Source organism: Pteropus alecto, unplaced genomic scaffold (genome assembly GCF_000325575.1).
Source record: "Pteropus alecto unplaced genomic scaffold, ASM32557v1 scaffold11, whole genome shotgun sequence".
NCBI classification, from domain to species: Eukaryota; Metazoa; Chordata; class Mammalia; order Chiroptera; family Pteropodidae; genus Pteropus; species Pteropus alecto.
Window position 1 is genome coordinate 856991 of NW_006431956.1, and position 24049 is coordinate 881039.

Sequence of the window (24049 nt, forward strand, 5' to 3'; positions counted from 1 at the left end):
GCCGTGGTTCTGGGCCGCGCCGCGTTGGGCCGGAGGTCCCAGTGACCCTCGCCTCAGCGTTGGCCTCCGCGCCCCCCCCTTAATCTGCCTCGGATCCCCGGGGCCTCTCCTTTTTCCCCCCGTTCTTCCGTCTCCTCGTCTGTCTCTTCGGGACCCGAGGACGTTTTTCTCGCCCTTCCGTTGGTCACGTTTTGAAAAAGTTGCTCGGTTGCCAGACCCCGGTAGCCAGGCCTGTGCCACCTGTGGCCCAGCACCCCTGCGCCCCTTCGAGGCCCAGGGCGCGGGGAGGAAAGGAGCTGTTTCGGTCCCGAACCGCGGAACCCCAGATGTGGGTACCTCTCAAAGATGAGGGCTTTACCTGGGCAGGGAGACATGACTCCGGCATTACCTCGGTTCTTGCCCTTTCGAAGCCTGTTTTAGCGCTGGTGTCCAGTCACCTAGCGTTTTTTGAGCAGCTCCTCTTGCCCAGACTGTCTTATGAACGGCAGGTGCGAGATAAGTGGGGTTCTGTCCCTGCTCTCGTGGGTAACAGCCATAAAAACCCGTGTCTGGATTGATCCGAGGGCCTGGAGTGGGATCCGGAAAGGCTTCCAGTAGGGAGTCATGCTTATAACTCAGTCTCGGGGTGTTTTTGTTAGATGTGCAGGATGGGGAAAAGGTTCCCTGCAGAAATAAGTGTGAAGGTGGCAGAGGTGAGTGAAGCACCATGGTCACATCGTAGAGAGTGCAGGTAAAGCAGAGAGGTTTGACGAGAGGTAGTCATATCAGATCAGGAAGGTTCTCAGAGAAATCCCCAAAGGGGAGCCGTCGGTGCTACTTACTGCTAGAACCAGGCGAATGGGTGGGAAGTATATTCTGGATAAGGGCAAAATTCTGCATACACCCAGGTAGATGAGAGTTGTATCTCTCAGCACCAAGTGGAGTTTTCAAAGGATCTACATTTTCATGGGATAAAGGCTGCAGACATTTTGATTATAATAAGGATATTTAGGGAATATGAGGTAAGAAATCAGGAACTTAAACTGAAGGTGGTTTTATTTTTAGAATTTCGTTAAGAAATGTGCTGATGTTCTACAGTTTAGAGTGGATCGTGAGATAGACAGAAATATAATGGGGTGTGGTAAACGTGCTCATAGTGAAGACTAAAAATAGACTTTATGGAAAGTAAGATTTTGAGAAGAATTGCCGTGCATCCCCAAATGTAACTTTTTAAAGCGGGTTTCTTTTCACCTGGTTTATTTTAAATTATCTTCAGGGGACAGATAATCCAGGGCTGGTAAGCCCTCAGGTCTCATAATAGTAAATCATGAGGGACATCCTGTTAGGCACCTAAATTACAGGTGACTCTGCGGACTTTGTTTAGAATACACTCCGGCCTGTGATATTTTGGTAATAGTAGAGTCTGTGAGAATGTGTGGAAACACTGAACTGTGTCACGGTGTCAGAGGTGGAGGTATGGGAACAAGTATTACAAATCTGACAGGCAGATGCCTTTTATTAGCTATATTTTTTGTGTCCATCAGTGCGCACTGCCCCTCGTAGCCTCTTCCTTCCTGTTCCCTTGTGTCCGTGTAGATTTCCTGCAGTCTGTTGGCTTCATTTTCACTTTATGGCAGTGGTCCCCAACCTTTGTGGCATCAGGGACTGGTGCTCCCATGAGAACCTAACGCCTGATGATCTGAGGCGGAGCTGAGGCGGTGATGCTGGCGCTGGGGAGCGGCTGCAGATACAGATGAAGCTGCGCCCGCTCACCTGCTGCTCACCTCCTGCTGTGTGGCCCAATTCCTAACAGGCCAGGACCAGTACCAGTCCATGGCCCGGGGCTTGGGGACCCCTGCTTTATGCTACACAAATACCTACGTAGTGATTAGAAGGTCTCATCTTACCAGGCTTGCTTCTTTAGGTACTCAGAGCTCAGGTGACTCATTATTAGTTGTATGGTTGCAATATTTTTTCTCCCATTATAGTGCACTGTTTAAAGCTTACTATACATACTTAGAACAGATCCCACTTACCATAAGTTATGTTTGTAAGAGGCAGATCTGCAGGTCTTACCGTTTCATAATACTGTGGTTTAAGTAGGTGCATTAACATTTTCCATCCATTCAGATACATTTAGAAAATACTTATATGGTGGTTAGTGTTCAAGCATGGCGCTAAGCTGGAGATAAAAAGACGAAGACAAAACAGCCTTTACCTTTAAGGGGCTTACGATATCGTAAGAGACAGGTGTGTCAGCCATTTGGGGCAGAACGTGTGAAAGTCGCTCCTCTCCAAGTGCGTTCAGAGGGAACAGATCGGAGACAGTGTTATGTGGGGGTAGCAGTCACCAAAGGCTTCAAAGATGCGCTTGAAAGGTGAGTAGGTGGGGCGTTTCAGAGACGACGCCTTCCACGTTCTTTGCCAGTTGCGCGTGTTTAAAAAAAGTCGTTTGCCAGCTTAGAGTCTTGAAAAGTTGTTTTTTTTGGCAGAACTGTGTTTTCTGTGTTTCTTAAACGGAGCATATGTGAAAGATGCATGACTGATCGAAAGGCTGGTGTCACAATAAACAAGTAAATATTTAGGTATTTTAAGTTATAAAAATCAGCTATTTGTATTTGCATTTGATCCTGGCATCGTAAGGTACATCCAAATATTAGACAGTGCTATTTTTTATTACCTGGCACGAGACTTCATGAAATAAATGTGTTCTGTCATCTCAGTAACATCTCACATGAATTAAGTTCAGGTCTGGGTTTTCTTGGCAAGGCACTTGTGATGTCACTGGTAGTAATGGGAGAATGAGTGAATCGGTTATGGTATATTTATGAGTGCTTAAAACAGCCAAAATAAAAACATCCACGTCTTTTAAGGAATAGATCCACTAAAGCTGCGTAAATACAATTATATAAAATGAGGAAAGCAAGGAATTAACGAGAATGGGATTCAGGCCGCTGCTCACCCCTGGGCCAGAGAAATCACTTGAGTGGGATTGGGGTGGGTCGCATGGGTTGAGTGTGGTGGCTTCTTGTCCAGATCCGGTCTCTCATTTTGGGTGGTGAAGTCACTGTGCATGTACCATTATAGTAATTAAAAGCAGGCCATTCGTGCGTGTCTGGATGACGAGTGTGTCGTTGCTGTGATTAAATGCAGTGCTGTGAATTCAAAGTTCCGTGAAAACTTTGAATTTTCCGAGGAGGGTGAAGAAAGCTCTTCTGCCTTTGCTGCGATGCAGAGATCTGATTTGCAAACACTTGTTGCAGAAAATTAGCAGATGATGGTAATAGGACATCCGTTTCTAATATAGGTTTTGAGAACAGAAGCAGGGAACTTTTAACATAAGATTTGGCTGCATAATGATTTCTGAAGCCTGCAGATCAAGGCAAATCAAATGGAATTGTCAACAAACCCTCTTCAATTTAGAAATGGAATCGGGAAATATGGTCTCATGAAAACTCGTTAATTCAGCAATGAAATCTTTGTTAAATATTGGATTCTTAGATGAAAGAACTCTGTGGGAGGCAGAGATGCTCTACACTGCTTGATTTTTTTTAACCCCAAAATTTGGAAAGGTATTTCTAGGAGAGAGTACTTTCCTGGGTAGGGAGAGGTACAAGAGTTAGACAGCACCTGTCACCCCACCCCCTCTCCCCTCCCTTTTACCTGTTCGTGTGTGTGCGTGTGTGTATATGTGTGGTCCCATGGATATAACATAAAAATTGCCGTTTTCACCTCGTTTAAGCGTGCGGTACCGTGGCCTTAAGTACATTCATGCGGTGTGACCGTAACCGGCATCCGTCTCCAGCACCTTTTGCCTACTCTGACTTTCCAGTGAACCTGTGGGCACTGTGCAGGTTCACTGGTGAGTCATGTGGCTGAACAGACTGTATTTGATTATTAATATTTCAGCAAATGTTTATGAAATGCCTACTCTGTGCCAGAAATCAGAGATGCAGAAACATAAGCTAGTCTCCCTTCATAGCGTAGCGGACATGTGCTCAACTCATTCCCTTTGGCACTGACATCTGTAAACACCTTTGATGAAGTTCTCAAATTCCTTATGAAGCCATATTGGGAGAGGTAACGTGGAGTTTGGTTTGCAAACAAATTTTAATAATTTATGTTTGTAATTTCTCAAAGCTTCACGTACATTCATTTCGCAGAATGTTAGTCTTCCCTTTTGTAAGAATAAAGAAAGATAAAACAAATGAACCCATAGTTTTTACTAGGTTTTGATTCGGTGACTAATTGGATGAAGAAGACTCAAAAAATTAAACTAGGTTAGCTAAAAGACGCATGGTCGTTTCTGAAGTAGTGTTTTTGAGAACCACAGTATTAAGCTGGGTATTCACCATTATTTTTGTTGCTGTTGCTCTGTTTGAGGTTTTCAGACTAATATTAAAGTTTAAGGATATCTTATTTAAATTGAAATTCAGGTAAGAACCATTCGTTTTGATTATGAGGTAGGCTGGGAGAAGGGTGCCTGGAAGCTTCTGAAGCTCTTTGGTGCAGAGCTCTTCCTTCTAGCCAAAAGTCCTTGTTGGCCAGAAAATTCTGAAAAGCTGGATTGGGAGGGGTTTGCAAATAGCGTATTAACTGTGCAGTTGGCCTGACTTCCTCTTCAGCTCTGGGACAGACAGTGATCTCGGTCTGGACAGGCAGTGAACTCCACAACCTGGATCTAGGTGTTGATGGCGTTTACGGCATTGTGGATTAAAGCAGGTACTGAAAGTAGGCCCCAAGGGGGTTCCCGTGAAACTCAGAAGATGTTGTATTTCAGCCATGCTTAGTTAAGAAATGGAGTTCCTTTTTCCTCATTTACCTTCAGTGACCCCAGCTTAATGGGACAAGGCGTTGCCAAGTTCCTGAATAAAATGTTCTCTTTGTCTGGCACTCAAGGCAGTGGACATTTATTTCCCTGTTGGATATGCTGTCTGGCAAATTCTGTCCGTGCTATCAGCTGAGCTGGTGAGTTGCAAAGAAGCCGTAATGAGAAGGAGCACATGTAGGCATTCCTCGATTTCAGGCGATTCATTGGAGCAGTCAGCTTTCATTCACGCTGCTGCCGTGCTGCCTTGGGGGCCTTTCCTTTAGAATTCGGAGCTGCGAGCTGTCGTCACTTTCAGGTAATCCGAGGGTCCAGATGTTAAGAGGCAGGAACAGCTTAGTGGAGTACTGACTTCCAGGCAGAGAGCACCGCTGCCCGAAACCAGAACAGCTGTTCTCGGGGGTTAAAGCTGGTGTCCACCCCATCACCCCCACCCCACACAAAGTGGAACCCAGGTCAGCCCAGGTGTTGGAGCGGCAGGGACTTAGAACCCCAGTCGTAGAAGGCTGGAGAAGTAAGCGTACAGCAGAGAGAGAATTTCGTCCTGCGTCAGACGTAACCCTGGGGGGAAATTAAATATTTTCCTTGTCTGTATCGCCTGCTCGTCCTCAGACACAGGTGGAACAGGATTTGTCCAACACGGTTTCCGTGGCAAAACACTGTCCGGGCCTGGGAACTGACAGGCTTTTGGAATGTGTCCATAAATCAGAACCTCCCTGTGTAAGCGTTTACTTGCAATTTAGGAATTTCAATCAAAAAATTTTTTTCTTTCCATCTGTGAGAAAGAGATTGATTTCTTCTTTTGAGAAGTGGGCTATATCGTGGGTTCCAGAATGCTGAGGTTTTTTAAAGGTGGCATTCGGGGTTCCTGGCAGGGGCGGTGGGGGTCACCTGCCTGGCTTTGAAATGAGCCTCCCACTGTGACCTCCCTCCGCTAGCCATCTGTAGCCTGTGCCGGCCTCTGGGGCCAGATGAATGTGAACGGTCGCCGTTGTCATCTTATATTCTGCAGGGATGTTTCGTCGCTGGCTATCTCTTGGTAGTCAGTGTCATTGAAGGTTACCGGTTTCTCTTTGGTAGGATGCGAGGAGATCAGGTTGTTCAAGAACTAACCGTCTACTCTCCCCGCAGTAAGCCATCGAAGTGCGGCATCTGTGAGGTCATTTCCAGTTTTAATTTCTAGGCATGTTTAAATTTTCTTTATAAAAGGGTAGCTAATTTTGCTAAATGAACCTGTAGTTGGTGTTTTTCGTGAGGCTTCTACTGTTCACTATTGAGACAAAATGGGACTTTAATTGGATGTATGAAGTAATAATGTCTGAACCTGGAACTGCCACTTTTGGCTCAGCGTATGCTGCAGAGCCTGCCAGCTTCACATGACCTTATAGATAGGAAAGTTAATTCTAGGGGTTTAATTTTAAAACAACACATAGGTATGGCTTCATGTGTCAGCGGGGGCACTGGTTGGAGACAGCAAGCGTTTTGGCTTCTGTCGCCAAAGCTTCCTGGCCTAGGCACCCCCCCAAATGCATTGTATCTCTAAAATTCCATGATACTGAGTTATTTCCACAGCGGAAGATTTGAAATCCTAACTGTTTCGTGTTCTCTAAGCCTCACCCCCTTGCCTTTATTTCAGCGGTAAACTGGAAAGATGTCCCTGTATGATGACCTGGGAGTGGAGACCAGCGACTCGAAGACGGAAGGCTGGTCCAAGAACTTCAAGCTGCTGCAGTCTCAGCTTCAGGTGAAGAAGGCGGCCCTCACCCAGGCGAAGGTGAGATCAGCCACAGGGTGAAGCGGAAGGCCCCGGGGCAGCTTGCTCTCCTGCCTTGTCATGGACTCTGCAGGGACAGACATTTATGCGGGGAAGAGGCTCTGGGTGGAGAGGAGTAAGGGGTGTAAGGTCACTTTGCTTCTCCGGACTCCTGGGGGTGGATGGAACTGTTTCAGACATTCCGGTGACGAAAAGCGGTGCTCAGTTTCCAGCAGTGACATAGGTTTGCAAACTCTGTGTCCGACCTTGCGGACTTGGTTGAAATGCTGCTTCAGTAGCCTGCTCCTGATAGGCTGGTGAATCCTGGTTCTGGGTCGGGGACCCGGGAGCCTATACTTTGGGTGGCACTCCTGCTGTTGATTGTGGGTGGCTTGGGAACAGCTCTGGGAGGAGGGAGGCTCCGCGGTAATCACTAAGCTGTGGTGACGTGCGTGCACCACCGAGGACTCCGGCTGGTGCCGAGTGTGTCTGGCGGACACAGGCTAGGGCTCGTTTTTGTTTCCGTTATGTACATGTTGGGCTTTGGCGACACCCTTGAGATTGTTCAACATGCAAAACATTAAACACGTAGCTGTCCACTGGATATTTGATATTAAAACGTTATTGTCGAGTACTTTTAGGAATGAGAGTGGCAGTACGGGTTGTTTACTGTTTTAAGGGCCCTTGGGTTTTAGAGTGTGCATCCCCAATAGAGGCTGTGCCCCCAGATGGGGCGAGTATTGGTCCTAAGGAGGTGAAAAAAACCTTGCTCTTTTTAGGTATAAAGCAGAGATATACATAAAGAACGTGAGGGGTATATGATGTATCTGGGACTGAAATTTTACGGATGGGGAAAATGTATGAAAAGGTTACTTGGGGAACGCTATAGGGGAAGAAAAAAGAAGTTGGGAAAAATTGCTTTAGAGATACATACTGAAATATTTACTGATAAAATGATGTGATTTCTGGGGTTTACTTTAAAACGATCCCGTCGGGGAGAGGAGAGAGAGGGATGTATATGAAACAGAACTGGCCATGAGCTGATAGATGGCTGTCTGAAACTGAGCGATGGAGACTTAAGAGTTCTTTAATCTCTTCTCTATTTTTGTGTTTGAAATTTCCCATAATAAATGGTTTTTAAAGTTGGCGTTATTTTTCTTCCCCGTTCCTGTGGCATCAGTAGACACTTACACTGAAGCGCTGACATGTTGACTGCTCAGGACTGGAAAAGGTCTTAGGGCCAGGGACCCACAGGCAGAGCAGCACTGTCTTAATGGTTGTCTCTTTTGTCAGTTCTGCTGGTTAGAGTTTTTGTCTTTTTCAAGTTCATCATTACCAGGTTGAGATTTTTTTTATGTATTTCTTTTTAAAGAGACAGAATTTTGTCTTTTTAAAACAAGCTTTCATCCCACGTGAAAGGATTATTAGCAAAACGTCTTGTTTTTCCTTTTAATTTTTTAAATTGGTTTAATTTTTTAAATCTTTGTCAGTTTCATGTACCTTTTGATTTGCACATAAGTGTATAAGGTTTTGTATTCCGAACAATACAGTTTCATTTATTTCATTCTTGAAGGCCTACTCTTCTCTTTTGTGAAATGACTGGCTCCAAGGAGCAAGGTTCACGCATAAACTCAGGAGTTGAGTGGACGTGATTAGTGCGCAATCTTAGTTCAGTGGAAGATAGCATAACAAAATAGAAAAGTAGAAGTCAAAATATTCTAGAGATAAACACATCGAAATTGCTTGGGATCATTCTTTATTCCCAGTTTAAAAATTGTCAGCTTCATGGATCAGTGCAGTCAGTTTTTTAAAATTCTCAATAATCTGTTTATTCCTGCCCAGTGTACTTCAGGATCACTTTCTCTGTCCAGCTAGTGCATAATTATGAACTATAGGTGGAAAACCAGCTTCTATAAAATACAATTGAGAAAAATCCTTCCAGAAAATAAATATATTAAAAAGTCAAATAAAATTTAAGAGATCACATGCTGATTTTCCGTACCATCATTTTACTCACATGAATAGTAACGAGTTGGATGCTGGTGAGCAAGGAATTATGTTTTATGTGAAATCAGGGCTCTTGGACACCCTCTCCGGTACTGCTTCAGTCTGTTCAAGTTCTGTTTATCATCTTTTCACTTGTCTAAATACATTAATTTCAGCTACTAGGAAATCTCTTGAGATTTCAAATCGATTTTTTTTTAAATTGGTCAAAATAAAAAGTTGCCTGTGACATCATTTCTACCAACTTTCTCATCTTTTGAGATTGCTGTGTAAAGCTGATGTATTTTTCATGAAGGGAAGTGAAGATACATTTCGTCGACTCTCACAGACTGGTTGATGTACTCATTGCTCAGTACCGGGCTGGCCTAACCAAAACTGAAAAGCTGTGTGGTAGAGGAAACGTTACCTGCAGTTGAAAGATGGAGCTGCAGTTTCATCTGTGTGTCCATTTAAAACACATACGTAGAATAGAAACAAAATAATAGAAAAATACGATTTTGACAATTCACCCTGTTCGTCATCCTTTAAACCTTGGTATTCACCTTGTGACTTGTATATTTAATGATTGGATTAAATTTATTTGCTTAAAATTATAAGTACTGTTAAATTCAAGACAAATGGTGGTTTATTTTGAGCCTTTTGTAGTGATAACAAAGAAAATGTTAACACCTTAAATTGCAAGGGGGGAATTAAACTGTACAGAAGGTCAGGTGGTCACCCTGTACCTATCTGTCACGCTTAGAATTACAGCCACGCAGCCTGACCCATGTGCCTGCTGGGGTGAGGCCGGACGAACCACAACGCCTTACCTGTGATGGATTCTTGCTCCCCCACCAAAATAAAAGCACTAACCTAATCAAGATTTAGCTCGAGTCTTTAGGAATTGCAGGGCGTAGAGGAATAAGTGAAGCTAAACTACCAGGAAGTTACCAGACAGATCTAGAATGCGCAGCATTTTACAAGACACGTCAGAGGAAGAAAGAGAAGGAGAGGAAGACGAAGATGCAGGTGGCAGTGGTGGCGGTGATCAAGAGACTCGAAAACCAGGTGCTTCGTGGGCTTTGGCAGGGTCCCGGCTCAGTGGAAAAGCAGCTGTCTGAAGGACACTCTGGGGACACCTTGGAGAATCCGCATGTGAATCGGATGGTTCCTGACACCGGGAGTGATTGGTGTTATTGGGTGTGGGAATAGTAGTGTGGTTGTGTAAGAGAATGTCCGTGATTTCAGGAGATTCAGAGTGAAGCCCTGCTGTCCTCAGCTCTCTTTCAAACGGCCCAGCACCAAATGCAGGCGTGGGCTCCAGCCCTGTGGGAAAATGCTGACAGCGGTCAGTGGTCTGCGAATGGTCATGGTTATCTTTTTAAAAAATTTGTTCTGTAGGTTCAAAATAAAAGAGGTCGGGCAGGATTTTATATTCCGCTGGGAAGGAAAAATACCCTAATCCGCAAGTGTCTTCCCCAGGACATAAAACACACCCATTCCTTGTGGAAGACCCACATCAGTCGAAGTGTCGTGTGCTGTTACAGATTTGCCCTCCTGGTCAAAGGGAGAATCTGGTGGGGAGCTAATTTCACGTGGAAATTTAAATAAGAGTGACCAAGTTTACTATAAAACTTTCCCAAAATAGAGGAGATTCATGTTGTAGAAAAAAGGCGAATGCAACTAGTATGTGGTCAGAGGAATGGAATGAATTAAAAGACTGTTTGAAGGTCATGATTTTCTCATCTCTGAAAGGTTGGTTTTGTTACAGAGACCAAAAAAAAAAAGCTTTGTTACAAATAGTATGAATTTTAATTTGAAGCTTCAGTTCACTTCTCCTGTTTTTCAATGGTTTTAGAGCCAGAGGACAAAACAAAGCACAGTCCTCGCCCCGGTAATCGACCTAAAGCGAGGCGGCTCTTCAGACGACCGGCAGGTCGTGGACACCCCGCCGCACGTAGCCGCCGGCCTCAAGGTGAGCCCACCTGCATCCAGCCCTGACTGGCCTTCCCGCTTTGTGTGCGTCTCATTTTATGCCTGTGTCACTCTGAACTCGCAGTCTCCGCGGTAGGCCGCTTCCGGCTAGTCAGTGTCATTTTCAACTTAATTTTTATTTGTTTTATCAAGTTTAAAACATCTAGCTACTTAAAATAGTTCGTTATAGAAAAATCAGAAAGTGGAGATATGCCAAAAGAAAAGCAATTTTTGCCATCGTAAAGAATTTTAGTGTTTGTTGTTTTATTGTGAATTAAAATAGAGAAATGGGTTAAAAATAAAGACAGTTCTACCACCCCGCCTTTTATTATCACAGTGATTTCACGTAAGCTTAAAAACCAAACAAGCATGGAGTAGGTCAGTGAGGATGAGGAAGAGCTGGAAAGGGTATAATTCAAAATCACAGTAAAAGCTACACCAAGTGGGGGACAGATGAATAAAACAAACTGTAGGTATGCTCACACCCACTCTTTAGGTCTGCGTTTGTTCTTCCATAGAAGGCATTCAGGTGTTCCGACCCTTTAACCACCCACCACACACACACACACACCGCTCGGTGAGAAATGACCCAGAGTCAGCGATGGAATGCGCTGTTACTGCGCACTTCGCAGCAGGGCCCTCCCAGCCCGCGTCCCCAGACCGAGGGAGCCCAGGCACAGACCGCGCCTCCTTCCTTCCCTCCCTCCCTCGGTTTCTCTGTCCTCACAGCCTTGACTGTCCCGGGTGGCACTCCATGTGCTCCCCACCTCGCTGCCGCTCTGAGGCAGGACACTGCCGAAGCTCTTGCTGGGGTTTCTTGGCCGGAGGATCTGGCACTGCTCCTGCTCGTGGTCTTGAGAGGCTCCCACATGCAGGTGTCTTTTGGAGATTCTGAGTCATTTAACATTTTTTCCCTTAAATTCTCTACCTAACTTTTTCTCACTATATCTACTCAAAACTGGTCCATCATTTTCTGTCATTGTATATAGACTCTGGAACCTATGATGTAGCTGGGCTAAAATTTTATCAGTAAGCATTTTCCTTCTTGTAAATAGTTTTCATGACCAATTTTTAATTGTATAGTTCCCATCAGGTGAATGCCCTGTAATTTGCACAAGTCTTCCCTAACTGTAGAACTGTCTAGATCTGCTTTAATGTTGCCATTATAACCCTCTGCATCTCTACAGAGAGCGCTCTGTGCATGTAAAACTATTTTCTTCGGCTAGTTTTCCTGAGGTGGCAGTAAGGGGTCAGGCATTTTTATTGCCAGTTGATTTCAGTGCCAACTTGTTTCTAGTGTGGTTGTGTCGGTATGTAATGTCACCTGCAATATATGAGTATTTTAGGTTCACCCACCTTCCCCACCATTAGAGTATTAACATTTTAGTTTTTAAAAATCGAACAAACTGCTTTGTTCTTTAGAGCGTTTAGAGAATGATGGTTCATTGTTAAACTTAGCAGCGTTTATACAGTAAACATTGTTTGCTTTCAAATTTTGAAATGACAAGAATTAACTTTCATAGTGACATCATTCTCTCAGTTAGGAACTTTGTGGTAATAGTGTTATATAAATCGGATGGCTGATGATTAGTTTCTCTCCTGTCTTAATAATAACAAAGGAAATCTTGTTCACTCGCCTTTGTGTTTTTAAAATGTCTTTTATATGAATACAAATTCATAACTATCCTTTGGGAGCCCTATGTTAAATAGATTTGTGTAGATTTTCCAGTGATAGGGCCTGGGAGATAATTAGTTATTTTTCTAATTTATTCATCAAATCCTAGTGTTTCCTGACATTCAGTTTCAGGGAAACGATGAAGTGTGTGTTTCGCGTGCAGTGTTGAACGGCACAGCTGGGTCTAGATCCACTGGTGCTGAACACGGCTCCTCCGCGCATCAGCTTCGTGCTCAGTCACAAGCCACGTGTGACAGCCTCCTGCCTGTGACAGTCCCAGGCAGCGTACTTCCTGAAGGGGGCGTGAGTGGGCGCCCACGGGCAGCAGCCCCAGCCTGGGCTTGTTGGAGGCGGCTGTGGAGAACAGCTCAGGCCTCTTATTGTCACAGGTACTGAGGAAGAGTAATGCTAGGAAAACATGGAGGAAGGAAACATGGACATTTAGGAAGGCCAGACCAGGAGACCAGGGCTTCCTAGACTGGGTAGTGACCACAGCTGCCAACCTAGGTTTCAGGCCTTTTTCTAATCACTTCCATTGAATGACCACAAGAATTGCTGATTTGTGGGTCGTTTGGTTTTTAAGTTTTCACAGACATACGTAAAAACAGAAGTATTCACTTTTTACAGTAAATATCAAATTTATTGCTTAAAATTTTAGATGGTAGCAGCTTGTTGAGCAATGTCAGGAAAATGCCATAGGGCATCTGTAAAGTTAATACTGAATTCTTTGTCAGAGTTCTGCTGCCACCTAGCGAGGGGTGTGGCCATGTCACCCACCAAACCTCTGGGTGTTAGTTCCGTCATCTGTAAAACAGGAGGCAGGTAGATGGTCACCAAGGCTCCTCCCAGTCCTCATAGGCTTTGACCCCAGTTCTAGGAATAAGATTTTAAGACATGAGAATGACACTTACTTTGGTGTTTACCTTCCTCAGGATCCTGTACCCAGTGGATTTTCCGCGGGAGAAGTTCTGATTCCCTTAGCCGACGAATACGACCCTATGTTCCCTAACGATTATGAGAAAGTCGTGAAACGCCAGAGAGAGGAGCGACAGAGACAGCGAGAGCTGGAAAGACAGAAAGAAATAGAAGAGAGAGAAAAGTAAGGCTCCGTTTGGACTCGGGGCCGGCGCGTGTTTGAATCCCTCATTAGAACGTCAGCGCGTGGACGCCAGTGCTGTCCTTACGGCCGAGGTTGCTGTTCATGGGGGATCCGAGCGATAGCCAGAAGAAATCAGGTTGCTGTAAAGAATTTGTAGTAGTTCCATCCCAGCGTGAAAGCAAACCCTAGAGCAAATTCCATACGTAGACGAAGAAAACGTAAAGTATACATTTGGGGTGAGTTGTGAGGAAAGTAACTTAGAATCCTCATGTTGAGTAATAGTTTTTTCCCATGCTATGAGGGAACTGTTTTCTTGCTGTTTATACTCATAGACCTGTTAAATCTGTTCGATTCATCATCTGGAATTTTCTTATACTTTTGCTACTTTAGTCTTCAACCAGTTGTTCGCACAGACGCCCCTCCCCCCGTTCATAGTTTGCTGTGAAAGGGAGGATTTGGATGTTCGCAGCCGAGAGAAAGTCAGGATGACATCCCTGGGCTCACGTCTCTAAGTCGGTTCGTCTGTGACGACTGTTGTTTTTTATTATCACAGGAGGCGTAAAGACCGACACGAGGCCAGTGGGTTTTCAAGGCGACCAGACCCAGATTCTGATGAAGATGAAGATTACGAGCGAGAGAGGAGGAAAAGAAGTAAGGCATGAGTGTAAACGTTATGTTGCAAACACGGTGCGCTTCCGCCATTCACTTTCCGTAGTTAACTGGGTAAATAGCTCGGTTGGCCTTGACTGTGGTCATTTTCTCTCCGGAACCCAGCGGCCAGCGTTTGCACACAGCCCCGATTGGCGTCGTGTTTTCACACGTATCCTCTGAGCGTCCCACCCACTGGCTAACATTTATTAATTGGATACTTTCCTTGATTTACTGCCCTGTTGCACTGACCTAGGCACTGTGTCCAGCTGCGTTTCTGTTAAGCTCGTTTCCAGAACATTGTCCCTGACATGCGTGCATTTGAGGAAGCCACTGAGCTTCCCTGGACGCTGGTTTCTCTGTGTCGTCAGAGAGCAGGAAGACGAGACTTTGAACTAGTTGCTTTGTAAGGCCCCTTCCAGCGCTAGAACTTTGCAAGCAGAATTGTAATTATGCTGGAGCCGGACCCTTGGTGACCACTAGGTAGTCAAGTAGCGTTCATTCTCGAGAGACTGGAATGCTGCTTTTTTAAAATAGCTTCGTCATGTTTCCATTGCTGGGATTTGCTTGATTTAGTTGGCCAGTTTGGTTGCAGATTGAGATTTAAGTGAGAATTTAAATCTCGTACTTGTCTGCTGGGTACCAGGCACTGCTCCAAGTGTTTCCTTAGATTCTCTCCTGATGCCGCACTGTGGCCTGGAGGGGGCTCTGATTATCCCCATTTTAAGGGTGAAAAGTCCGAGTCGCAGGGAAGTGCTTTAGAATACGGGTCCACCGTTCACCTTATCCACGATCTCTGTCTGCCTGAAAACCTCATCATAATGTGGCCATCTTTAAATCTAAGACCTAAGAATAATGTTACGAAGCTGGAGTGTATTTTCACACATATGAACTCTGTTTCGTGACCAGCAGTTTGGTGAGCCTGGTCTGCCCAGGTGTGTAGCCGAGGCTGATTCAGGGTTTAATCTAAATTTCAAAAGACTAATTGAGTTGGAAAGAAGCAGTCTGTAATAATCTAGAATTCTTAAATCTTTCAATGTAGATATAAATTAAATGTATTTATAGACCCCTACTCACCAACAAAAAACCCAGGCTCATGGAAACAGAACAGATCGGTGGTCGCCAGAGGCAGGGGGTCTGGGGTGGGAGAAGTGGGCGAACGCAGTACAGACTTGGAATTATAAAATAAAGATGTGGTGGGGTGTCATGCCGCATGGCGACTACTGTTAATACCATATCGCGTATTTAAAAGTTCCTAAGAATAGATCCCAAATGTTCTCATCACAAGAAGAAAACGTAATGACGTATGGTGACAGATGCTAACTAGACTTACTGTGATCATTTCACAATACATGCAGATATGGAGTCATCGTGTTATGCACTTGAAACGACCGTGTCAGGACCGCGCTTTGCTCGTGGGCGGCCGTGTGCGTTCAGCACTGCGCAGCCGTCCCCCAGGAGCCGACGCGTTGGTTTCCGTCGCTTGCTTTGGAGCCCAGCATGGAGGGCGAGTGCTTGCTGGCCCCATCTTCCCAGCTCGCTGCCGACCGCCCTGTCTGTAAGGAGCTGGCCTCCTGCAGGAAGGCCGCTCGCCACCTTGGGCAGTAGCGGGCGGTAGCCTGATGCCAGGGGGGTGGTGGCGGTCTAGCCATCTGTGTGCTGCTGGTAACAGCTGACGTCCACGTCGTAACTGACTAGCGGCATGTTTTCAAGTCCTCATCTTGAGTTTTTTATACTGGACTCGTTAGAGCTAATCTTTTCAGAATCGATCAATAATCACTCAGGTCTTAGTGACAAGATTAAAACAAGATAATAGGAGGTACTTCAGAAGAAAGATAAGAGAGTTTAGTTCATATTTCTGCATAAGCATTTTGTCCAGTCCAGGCCTGGTAGCCGTGATGCCTGCGTGCCGGCTTAGAGGGATTTCTCTGGGAAGCGTTCTATGCTGGTGCAGCAGTGCTTTGGAATTAGTTTGTTTTTTACGGTTTATTATTTTTATGCTATTTCTTTGGTGATTAAGCAATAATAATACACATTAGGGCTTGAGCCTAATGAAAAGTTCCTCCTGCTCTTCATTCACATTCTCCCCCTGCTGTGGGGGAGCAAATGGAGTCGTTTTGGTTGGTTCACGTCCACTAGTCTCTGTCCAGGGACGTGAGTGGAAATGGCGACAACACAAAACCAATGCTTCAGCAACCAGAATACCTGTAGCTGCAAGTAGGTGTCTAGTTCCAGTGGTTTGCGCCCCGAGAAGGGGTGTGCCATATGGCGGGGGGAGCCAGGCGCCACAGGGAGCTGCGTTTTATACCGTCTCTGCCCGTTAACTCTCCTCTGAAAAATGGAACCGGTGACACCTGCTTCAGAGGCGTAAGCCGGAATGACAGCACCACACGAGGGGGCCGGAGGTGACACGCTCTCAGCAAGCAGCTGTGTCACTGTGTTCTAGGTAACTGCCAGTTCTCTGGGTCATGTTCTTTTGCCTCATGATTCATTTATTAACTACATTTTAGGGCTCTTGACGGCCTGCTATGAAAAAAAACAATTTCGTCTGTCGGTTTTGTCAGTTCTCTGTATTTTTAGTCCTGGATTCAGATGCTGAATTCTTCAGACGTTCGAGGAGGGGAGGGCATGATATGGCTATGGCATCCGTCACGTCCTGAGCGTCAGGCGTCTGAATGTCCCTCATCGGTGGCGTTTCTGTTTTCGCAGGTATGGGCGGAGCCGCCATCGCCCCACCCACCTCTCTCGTGGAGAAAGACAAAGAGTGTACGTATCCGTTGCCTCCCCTGCCGCTCTGCTGCAGGTCTTTAACCCGGTCCTGGGCCCGCAGGCCCGCCTGGCCTCTGGCTCTCACCCTAGGGCCCAGGGCAGGCCCTCCAGCCGCCCCCTCCCACTCCGGGAAGGTTTTGTGCAGGGCTCTGAGGCCTGGATTTTTATACGGTGAGGTCTCTGTTTTGTTTTGTTTAAATTTTGTCTTCTCCAACATTTCATATTTGGAGTTAGGTTAAAACAAATAGCGCCTCTGTTTACAATTTTGTGCCGAGTGGTCTGGAGGCTGTTAAGTTCACGGCCGTCCACAAGGTGGCAGTGTCCGCCTCCGTTAGGTTTTTCTGCCTTTGGTTTCCATTTCAGTGCACAGATTGTGGACATCACAGACGTTGCCAAAACATGCCACCCCGTTTCCTCCGGTCATCTGCTCTAGGATTCGGGGGCTGGCATTGAACTCTGATGTGTCATCTAGGTCATTTTCCTGTCTTCTGGGTTGGACTGCACCTAAACTGTGCCAAGAAAACACATTCACTTCCGGTGCTTTTTATACCTGTTGCACTCTTTACGTTAGCCTCTTAAAGAAGATGATTCAGAAAGCATCGTTAAATGCCTTTTGTGCGAAAACACCTGACCAACCAAATACCCAGTTGAAACCAGTCTCTGGGAGTGGGGCCCAAGCATCCGGGTCTTTATAAAGCTTCCTGTTGGTTCTGCTGTGTAGCCTGGGCTGACAGTCACCGCCCTCGTGTGTGGTCCATAACCTCAGAGAACTTAGTCTGTGCTGGGCTGACGACGTCCTGAGATGAGCTTAGGGCAGGTACACAAGACGCTGTGGGAGCGAAAAGACTGATCGGGTCTCTCTGGAACTTAAAAAATCTAACAAATCAGACAAAAATTGTCATTGAAGAGCACTTTTAATGGGTAACATTTCAGTAAGATTTGTAAAAAGGACATTTGAGGAGATAGAAACAGCTGGAACAAAGCTAGAACCAGAAGAATAGTGTTCTGCCTCTGTGATTTAAAAGTTATGTGGAGGCTAAAATTGATTGATGTGTTTTCTCATTCCTTGGAGCAAGCCAAAAACGTCAGTTGAATTAGTTGAAGATAATTGATTCATCCAGGCGCAGTTCAGAATCTCTGGGTGTTTTGGTAAACCCGTTTTGTTTTTTTCACCAGTACCCCGAGAATTTCCTTACGAAGAGGACTCCCGACCGCGCTCACAGTCTTCCAAAGCCGCCGTTCCTCCGCCGGTGTACGAGGAGCAGGACAGGCCCCGGTCCCCAACGGGGCCTGGCAACTCCTTCCTCGCCAACATGGGGTAACGGTCCTGGTGCTGTCGTCTCGGCACGCGTAAGGGTGAGGCGTGGTGTGACTGAGCGGTTGGCCGCCCTTCGGGCCGACGCAGCTTGCCCAGAAACGCGGGCGCTATTGGGAGACACTCGGTGTGTCCAGTCACACGCGTCCATGCATGTCAGTGAGTCACACGTGGTCCCCCGGCACGGGGCTGCGTGTTCTGTACAAGACGGGAGTTTGGAACGGTGCGGGTGCAGAGTGTACTCTGGAGGATGGTTCCTGATAGATACGTTTGTTTTCATGACGTTTGCAGATAAAACAGCTCGTGTGAATTGGCGCTAACACTGCCCAAAGGGTGAATGACACTTTTTTTTCCCTTGCTAAAACGAGCCATTTGCTTTAAGGTTATGGTTGTGGACCTTTGGTCTAAAAACTCAGTCCTTCAAGCTATAATTAGAAATTTGTTTGCCTACATGTAAAAATCCATTTTCAGGGGCTCATGGTGGGTTGTTTTTAACCCCACTAGATTCGGCATGCCTGTCGTTGCAAAGACTGTTTTATATTTACTGTTCCTTTCGTGCTGTGAGAGGCTGTCAGATGAAGCAGCATCATACTCTGGCCTTCTGTGTGCTTCAAAAGGACGCTCAGCCTGTGATAGGGACGCCTAGACTGTGGGCAGCACACTGAGCTGGCTTCTCCCCTGTGCATTAGCTCCCGACATCCTTAGAGTCGTCGGAAGTTGACAGAGTAGGTGGCAGGGGCTCGTGCGCTGCAAGGGGACTATGGGTGTCTGACCTCCGTGGGCCCATCCCCTAGCCTCGTGTTCTTCTCTGCGGAGCTGCCAGCCACGGCGGCTTGGGAGTGAATTTAAGATGTAGGTCCTGGGTCACACCAGCCTCATTTCAAGTGTACATGAGGCTGGCAGCCACCGCACTGGGCAATGTGGAGAGAGAACAGTCGGTCCATTGAGGGAAGGTTTGTGGGGCTGCCCCAGGGTGTCCGCTGGAGGGTGGGCAGACATCAAGCCATTTTTTTTCCTGCTAATGATAAAAATTACCTTTTTGCTGAATCCCTTTTTAAACAGGAATTCAGTTTTTAACGTACATGTAAGGAAGGTGCGATGGGGCACAGTTCAGTTTTGGGTCATTTCTTTTTAGCCCTAGAACAGCTCGTTCAAATGAGAATTTTAAGGAAATCGCATCCAGGAAGTAATGGAGGTGCAGTTCTAGCTGGAGCAGGGTTTTGCGGTTCAAGCCGGAAGTACCAGGCATCGCTGGGGAGCATCCTGGAGACCCATAAGGCACCTCCGCGTGCCGCTGGGAAGCTTAATGCTGTTCATGCAGTGGGGGAGAATCAGGCCTTGTGGGTTCCAGTTTCAGTTCTGCCACGAACACCTATAGAAGTCGTTTCTCAGTGTCGTGTCTTGCTTTGTTCCTAGCCATCCTTAAGCTCGTTGGCAGATCTGGGCCTCAGTTTGTCTGTCTCCTGTTAAGTAGATGATCTGGAAGCTGCTGCACTGTTCAGGAGGGTGCAGTCGTCCTCGTGAGACTCACACTTGTTGTTGAAGGCACACTTAATCTGTGGCCGGACACCGTGTAGTAGTGCAGATATGGGACACACGAAGTCCAGTGCTTTCTAATGGGTCCTGGGGGACTTTGTCAGGGAAACCACCGTTTCCCATACGTTAAAGGTGACCTCAGGGCATCTGGGGTTCCAGTGTTAGCTTCCTGTGTGTCTTCATCCTGAACACCCCTCAACTTCCGCCGAGTGGCCCATTGTTGGTTAAGTGTGAGCTCTTCGAGGCCCTCGTGAGGTTTCCACTCTTCTCCCCAGAAGTCGATTGCGGTGACAGAATCCGATTTACGCCCTAGCTGATGGCTTCGGTGTAAGGGGTCTCCCTCTTCCCCTCCCAGGGGCACGGTCGCTCATAAAATCATGCAGAAGTACGGCTTCCGGGAAGGCCAGGGGCTCGGGAAGCACGAGCAAGGGCTGAGCACGGCGTTGTCGGTGGAGAAGACGAGCAAGCGAGGAGGCAAGATCATTGTGGGCGAAGTCACAGAGAAAGGTGGGTGTTCCCCGGGAGCGGGGGGCGTGCAGTCCGGGGAAGACTGGCCCGCCTGCACGCAACGGGGCTTCCGAGGACGACGCAGTCCGGCTGTGCCGTGCCTCATCTTCATTTGTTCAGAACAGAGGTAGAGACAGGAAGGCCCCTGGGACAAAGAGACAAGGAGGGGCGGCCAGAAAATGAACACACAGGACGGACGTTTCATGCCCGCTTCTAGCAGGCAGAGAGCCATGCCACGTCGGTAAGGCCGTAGTCCTGTTGCCACCGCATGACAGCCACATACGGCCTGTCAGTGACTGTGTCCGCCATGTTCCCACCCTCTAAGTGTTCGTACTGGTAGGTGACACATACTTGGTGTCTTATTTTTATTTGATTACTACAGTCCCTTCTGTACCGAGAACGTGCTAGAATAGGTCCAACATGTCTTGCATTTTAAGCAGGAGTCAGCATAGCTGAACTCCCTTTCCTGACAGAAGACTAAGGCTTTTGGCAGCCTGTCAGCACACAGCTTTCAGAAGCAGCCAGGCAGCCTAGAGCCACCCCGATTTGCGGGAGTCTCCGAAGTCAGCCGGTGGCTGGCCCATTAACTGCTCATTACGTTGGGCTAGAGACCTTGGCTGGAGCCAGGACATTCTCCGGTAAGGGTTGTGATTGATGTACTCTGTCAACCCTTTAGGAAGTGGACCAAACAAAAATTGCAGGGAACTGGGGGAGCTAGAAACTCCCAGAGATTACGGTAAAAACCTATAGCGAAGCAAAGCGGAGGCTTCGGTCACAGGCGAGGCTACATGGTCGCTCAGAGGCTGCTTGCCTGGTGCCTGTAACTGACTCTAGGGCATGGGGGTTGCTATTGAAATTAAATGACCATAACTCGGACGCAGCACCAACATGTCTACACTGGTGATTTGTTTTCTACAGATGCATCCAAGAAGTCGGATTCAAATCCACTAACTGAAATACTTAAGTGTCCTACTAAAGTGGTCCTACTAAGGGTAAGAGGCAGAAGGAGGAAATCCGTTCACCCGCCTTGAGTTTCGGTGTCACTCCCCACCAACCACCCCTACACGCTTGCAGGCCCGTGGTAGCATAATGGGCCAAGAAAACGGGAAATGATGCTATTGCAAATGACACTTTCAGATAGACTCTCTATGAGACTGATTTTAGCGTCCTTTTTCATTAATGTTTCTTTGCTGAATATAATATTTAAGATTATAGTGAGTAATTTAAAACATCTGAAATTGTTAGAAGTTTAACTTAGTTTATGCATTTTGATGCTTATATAATTGTTCTTGTAACTATGTACTTCGATGCATGGTTTTATTTTTTTAAGATACAATCGTTCTCGTAACTTTATGAACATCAATGTATAGTTTCGTTTTTTTTAAGAAATGCCAACTTTTAGGTGCTACAGGGATGAAAATTTTCATTGTGTCGTTTGGGATGGAGAACATCTGCTATCGTGAAAGTTATTTATGCATCTCACTTATATATTTGTAAATTATACTTGACACTTGAATTGACTTATTTTTGTTTATAGAACATGGTTGGTGCAGGAGAGGTAGATGAAGACTTGGAGGTTGAAACCAAGGAAGAGTGTGAAAAATATGGCAAAGTTGGAAAATGTGTGATATTCGAAGTAAGAGTGTTTTCTTGTGATGTTTACAACCTGTCAGAATAGATTACAAAACATTTTCTACAAATAGAGCGAGGTGTGCTGCGCTATAAATAACACGCTCCTGCTTTCCTTCTGTGTCCTATCGCTGCTTGTTGACCACATAATTACTTGTTTATGGGTCAGCTGTGTGTTCCCAGCACCTAACACCGTGCTTGTCCTAAACAGGTGTTCGACAGAGTTTTGGGACAAGTTATACTTATTTCCTTGTTTATTTGGCTACTACTTGTTCATATATGACGATAATTGGAACACTTATTCTGACACATCATTTAGGGAGGAAAACTCAGTGACATCTCAGATGATGACTACGTATTTTTCTGCTTTCATTCCCTCCCCAGATCCCTGGTGCCCCTGACGATGAAGCAGTGCGGATATTTTTAGAATTCGAGAGGGTCGAATCAGCAATTAAAGGTAAGTGTGCAGCTAAATATAAAGAACAGAAAAGTTAAATTTGTGATCTTAACTGTTAAAATTAAAACGTGCTGTCTGATGGGAAACCTGCATTAACTGTCTTTGTTTGCCTTTTAGCTGTCGTAGATCTGAATGGGAGGTATTTCGGTGGCCGGGTGGTAAAAGCATGTTTCTACAATTTGGATAAGTTCAGAGTCTTGGATTTGGCGGAACAAGTTTGATTTTAAGAACTGGAGCACGAACCACAAGCTCCAAGCCGAGCAGAGGAGGCGACAGCCAGCTCGCGTGCTGTGTGCGCAGGGACTCAGAAGGGCTGCTGAGATGTGTGTTGATTGGTCCCTTTTTTTTTATTTTGTGTTTTTTTAATATAGCATAAAAATCCTTAAAAAAAAAAATCTGTGTGCCTCTCTGGTTTCTCTTTTATTACCACTTTTGAGATGATTACCATTTTTTGCTAGAATTTCATGATAATTCTCAAGTGCTTCAGTGAGACAGTATTTCTTGCACTAAGAAGTCTAGAAAGTTTTGGAATATAGGATATGCATTAAGCTATTCTTTGCTTTTCTTTCATTTTTTAAAAATTCATTTTAACAAGACCTGCAAGTTACTAAACTGTAGCTTCATAAATTCTATAATGAAGTGTCATCTTGGCAGTCTGCCAAAGGTGAAACGTCTGCTTTCTCTAACAGAGAAGTTCTTGCTGACTCCACTCAGAAAAATCTCTTCACGACCTGAAATCAGGCTGAAGGATTGTGAACCTGCCATGACCTGTTCGGATGAGTCATTTTCGATTAAACTAAGTCAGACTGTAGGGTTTGTGATGGATTGAGGGTAGGGGAATCATGAATCTAGCATTCGTTTGTTTTCAGGGGTTCAAGCATACCCTTAGCGTAGATCAGAAACGACACGTTAACTCAAAACCTCACGGCTGCGTTGTACCTGTGTGCCCGTCCTTCGGAATAGTGGTTCCTTGGGGTCACATTTCTACTGGCAAAATTTACAGTAGTGTTAGTTCTTATACATAGTTTTAAACCATGAAATTCAGCACATCGGTTACTTAAACTGCATTGCCAGTTAATAAAACTCCGGAATTATGGAACATTGTACCATCAGAGAGCAGCGGTACGTGTGGCTTAAAAATTTAGCAGGACCATGAAAAAGGAAACAAATATTCGAGGTTCGTTGCCAGAGCAGGAAGTGTTCTCAGAACATACTTGTGCCTGTGTTCTGTCCCTTGCTTGCCCGAATATTGTATGTGACTTTCCCGAGGCGGTGCCTGTGTTGTCTGTAGGTTGTCACAACCTGGAAATTGTGACTCTTTGAGGGGAGAAAGCGCTCAACGTCACTTTGCGTCCATGGACTTGATTTGGAGACAGGAATATTCTGACCCTTTTTACAAAAGGATTCTCTGTTTTTATTTAACGTAAATAAAACAATAACATTTCCTCTTCTGTGGTACTTTACTGAGTGAGATTGAGTTGAAACTTGGTGTTCGTGATAAAAGTGCACGTGTTCTAGAAAATACGTTTGGGTTAAAGAACGTAAAAGTTACGTAACGGGATGCTCCTTGGGACACGGGAGGTGCCAGCAGCCCCGAAACTCGGATGGGTCTCCCTGGGGCCCTGCTGTGACGCCGCTGGTGCCCAGGCCGTTGGGGCGGCTCCGTGGGATCTGATGGACTCCGATGTTCGTTCGTAGAGCGTGAGCTGCAAACTGCCTTTGACGCCTGCATCGTTACTGCTCTGCTTTATTGTGACGTCATTTATTTAGGTGGCTTTTCCCAACTGTCTCCTGATCAGCAACCAGAGAGATAGATGCAAGTACTTGACGCTTAGATGTTTAGGCTCACGGGCTCTTCGGGACTGCTTGCTTCTCCGTCGCCGATCACTTTTAATGA

General features: G+C 45.9%; 1 protein-coding gene across 1 annotated transcript; it reads left to right on the forward strand.

The window, feature by feature from the left end:
- The first annotated feature begins 65 nt into the window (after positions 1 to 65).
- On the forward strand, positions 66 to 23610 carry RBM17 (RNA binding motif protein 17). The gene is made up of 12 exons (XM_006906950.3): positions 66 to 328; positions 6444 to 6581; positions 10402 to 10518; positions 13125 to 13291; positions 13845 to 13942; positions 16649 to 16705; positions 17885 to 18026; positions 19915 to 20066; positions 20985 to 21058; positions 21604 to 21702; positions 22080 to 22152; positions 22270 to 23610. The coding sequence occupies exons 2-12, from the start codon at positions 6459 to 6461 to the stop codon at positions 22371 to 22373; spliced, it is 1206 nt and encodes a 401-aa protein (XP_006907012.1). The 5' UTR covers positions 66 to 328; positions 6444 to 6458; the 3' UTR covers positions 22374 to 23610.
- The last annotated feature ends 439 nt before the right edge of the window (positions 23611 to 24049 follow it).

Excerpts from the sequence above, each read along its gene's own strand:
- RBM17 (XM_006906950.3), top strand. The coding sequence starts at position 6,459 with ATGTCCCTGTATGATGACCTGGGAGTGGAGACCAGCGACTCGAAGACG. Across the intron at positions 16,706-17,884 it reads CGTGGAGAAAGACAAAGAGT|TACCCCGAGAATTTCCTTAC; the intron begins GTACGTATCCGT and ends TTTTTTCACCAG. Across the intron at positions 21,059-21,603 it reads CTAAAGTGGTCCTACTAAGG|AACATGGTTGGTGCAGGAGA; the intron begins GTAAGAGGCAGA and ends TTTTGTTTATAG.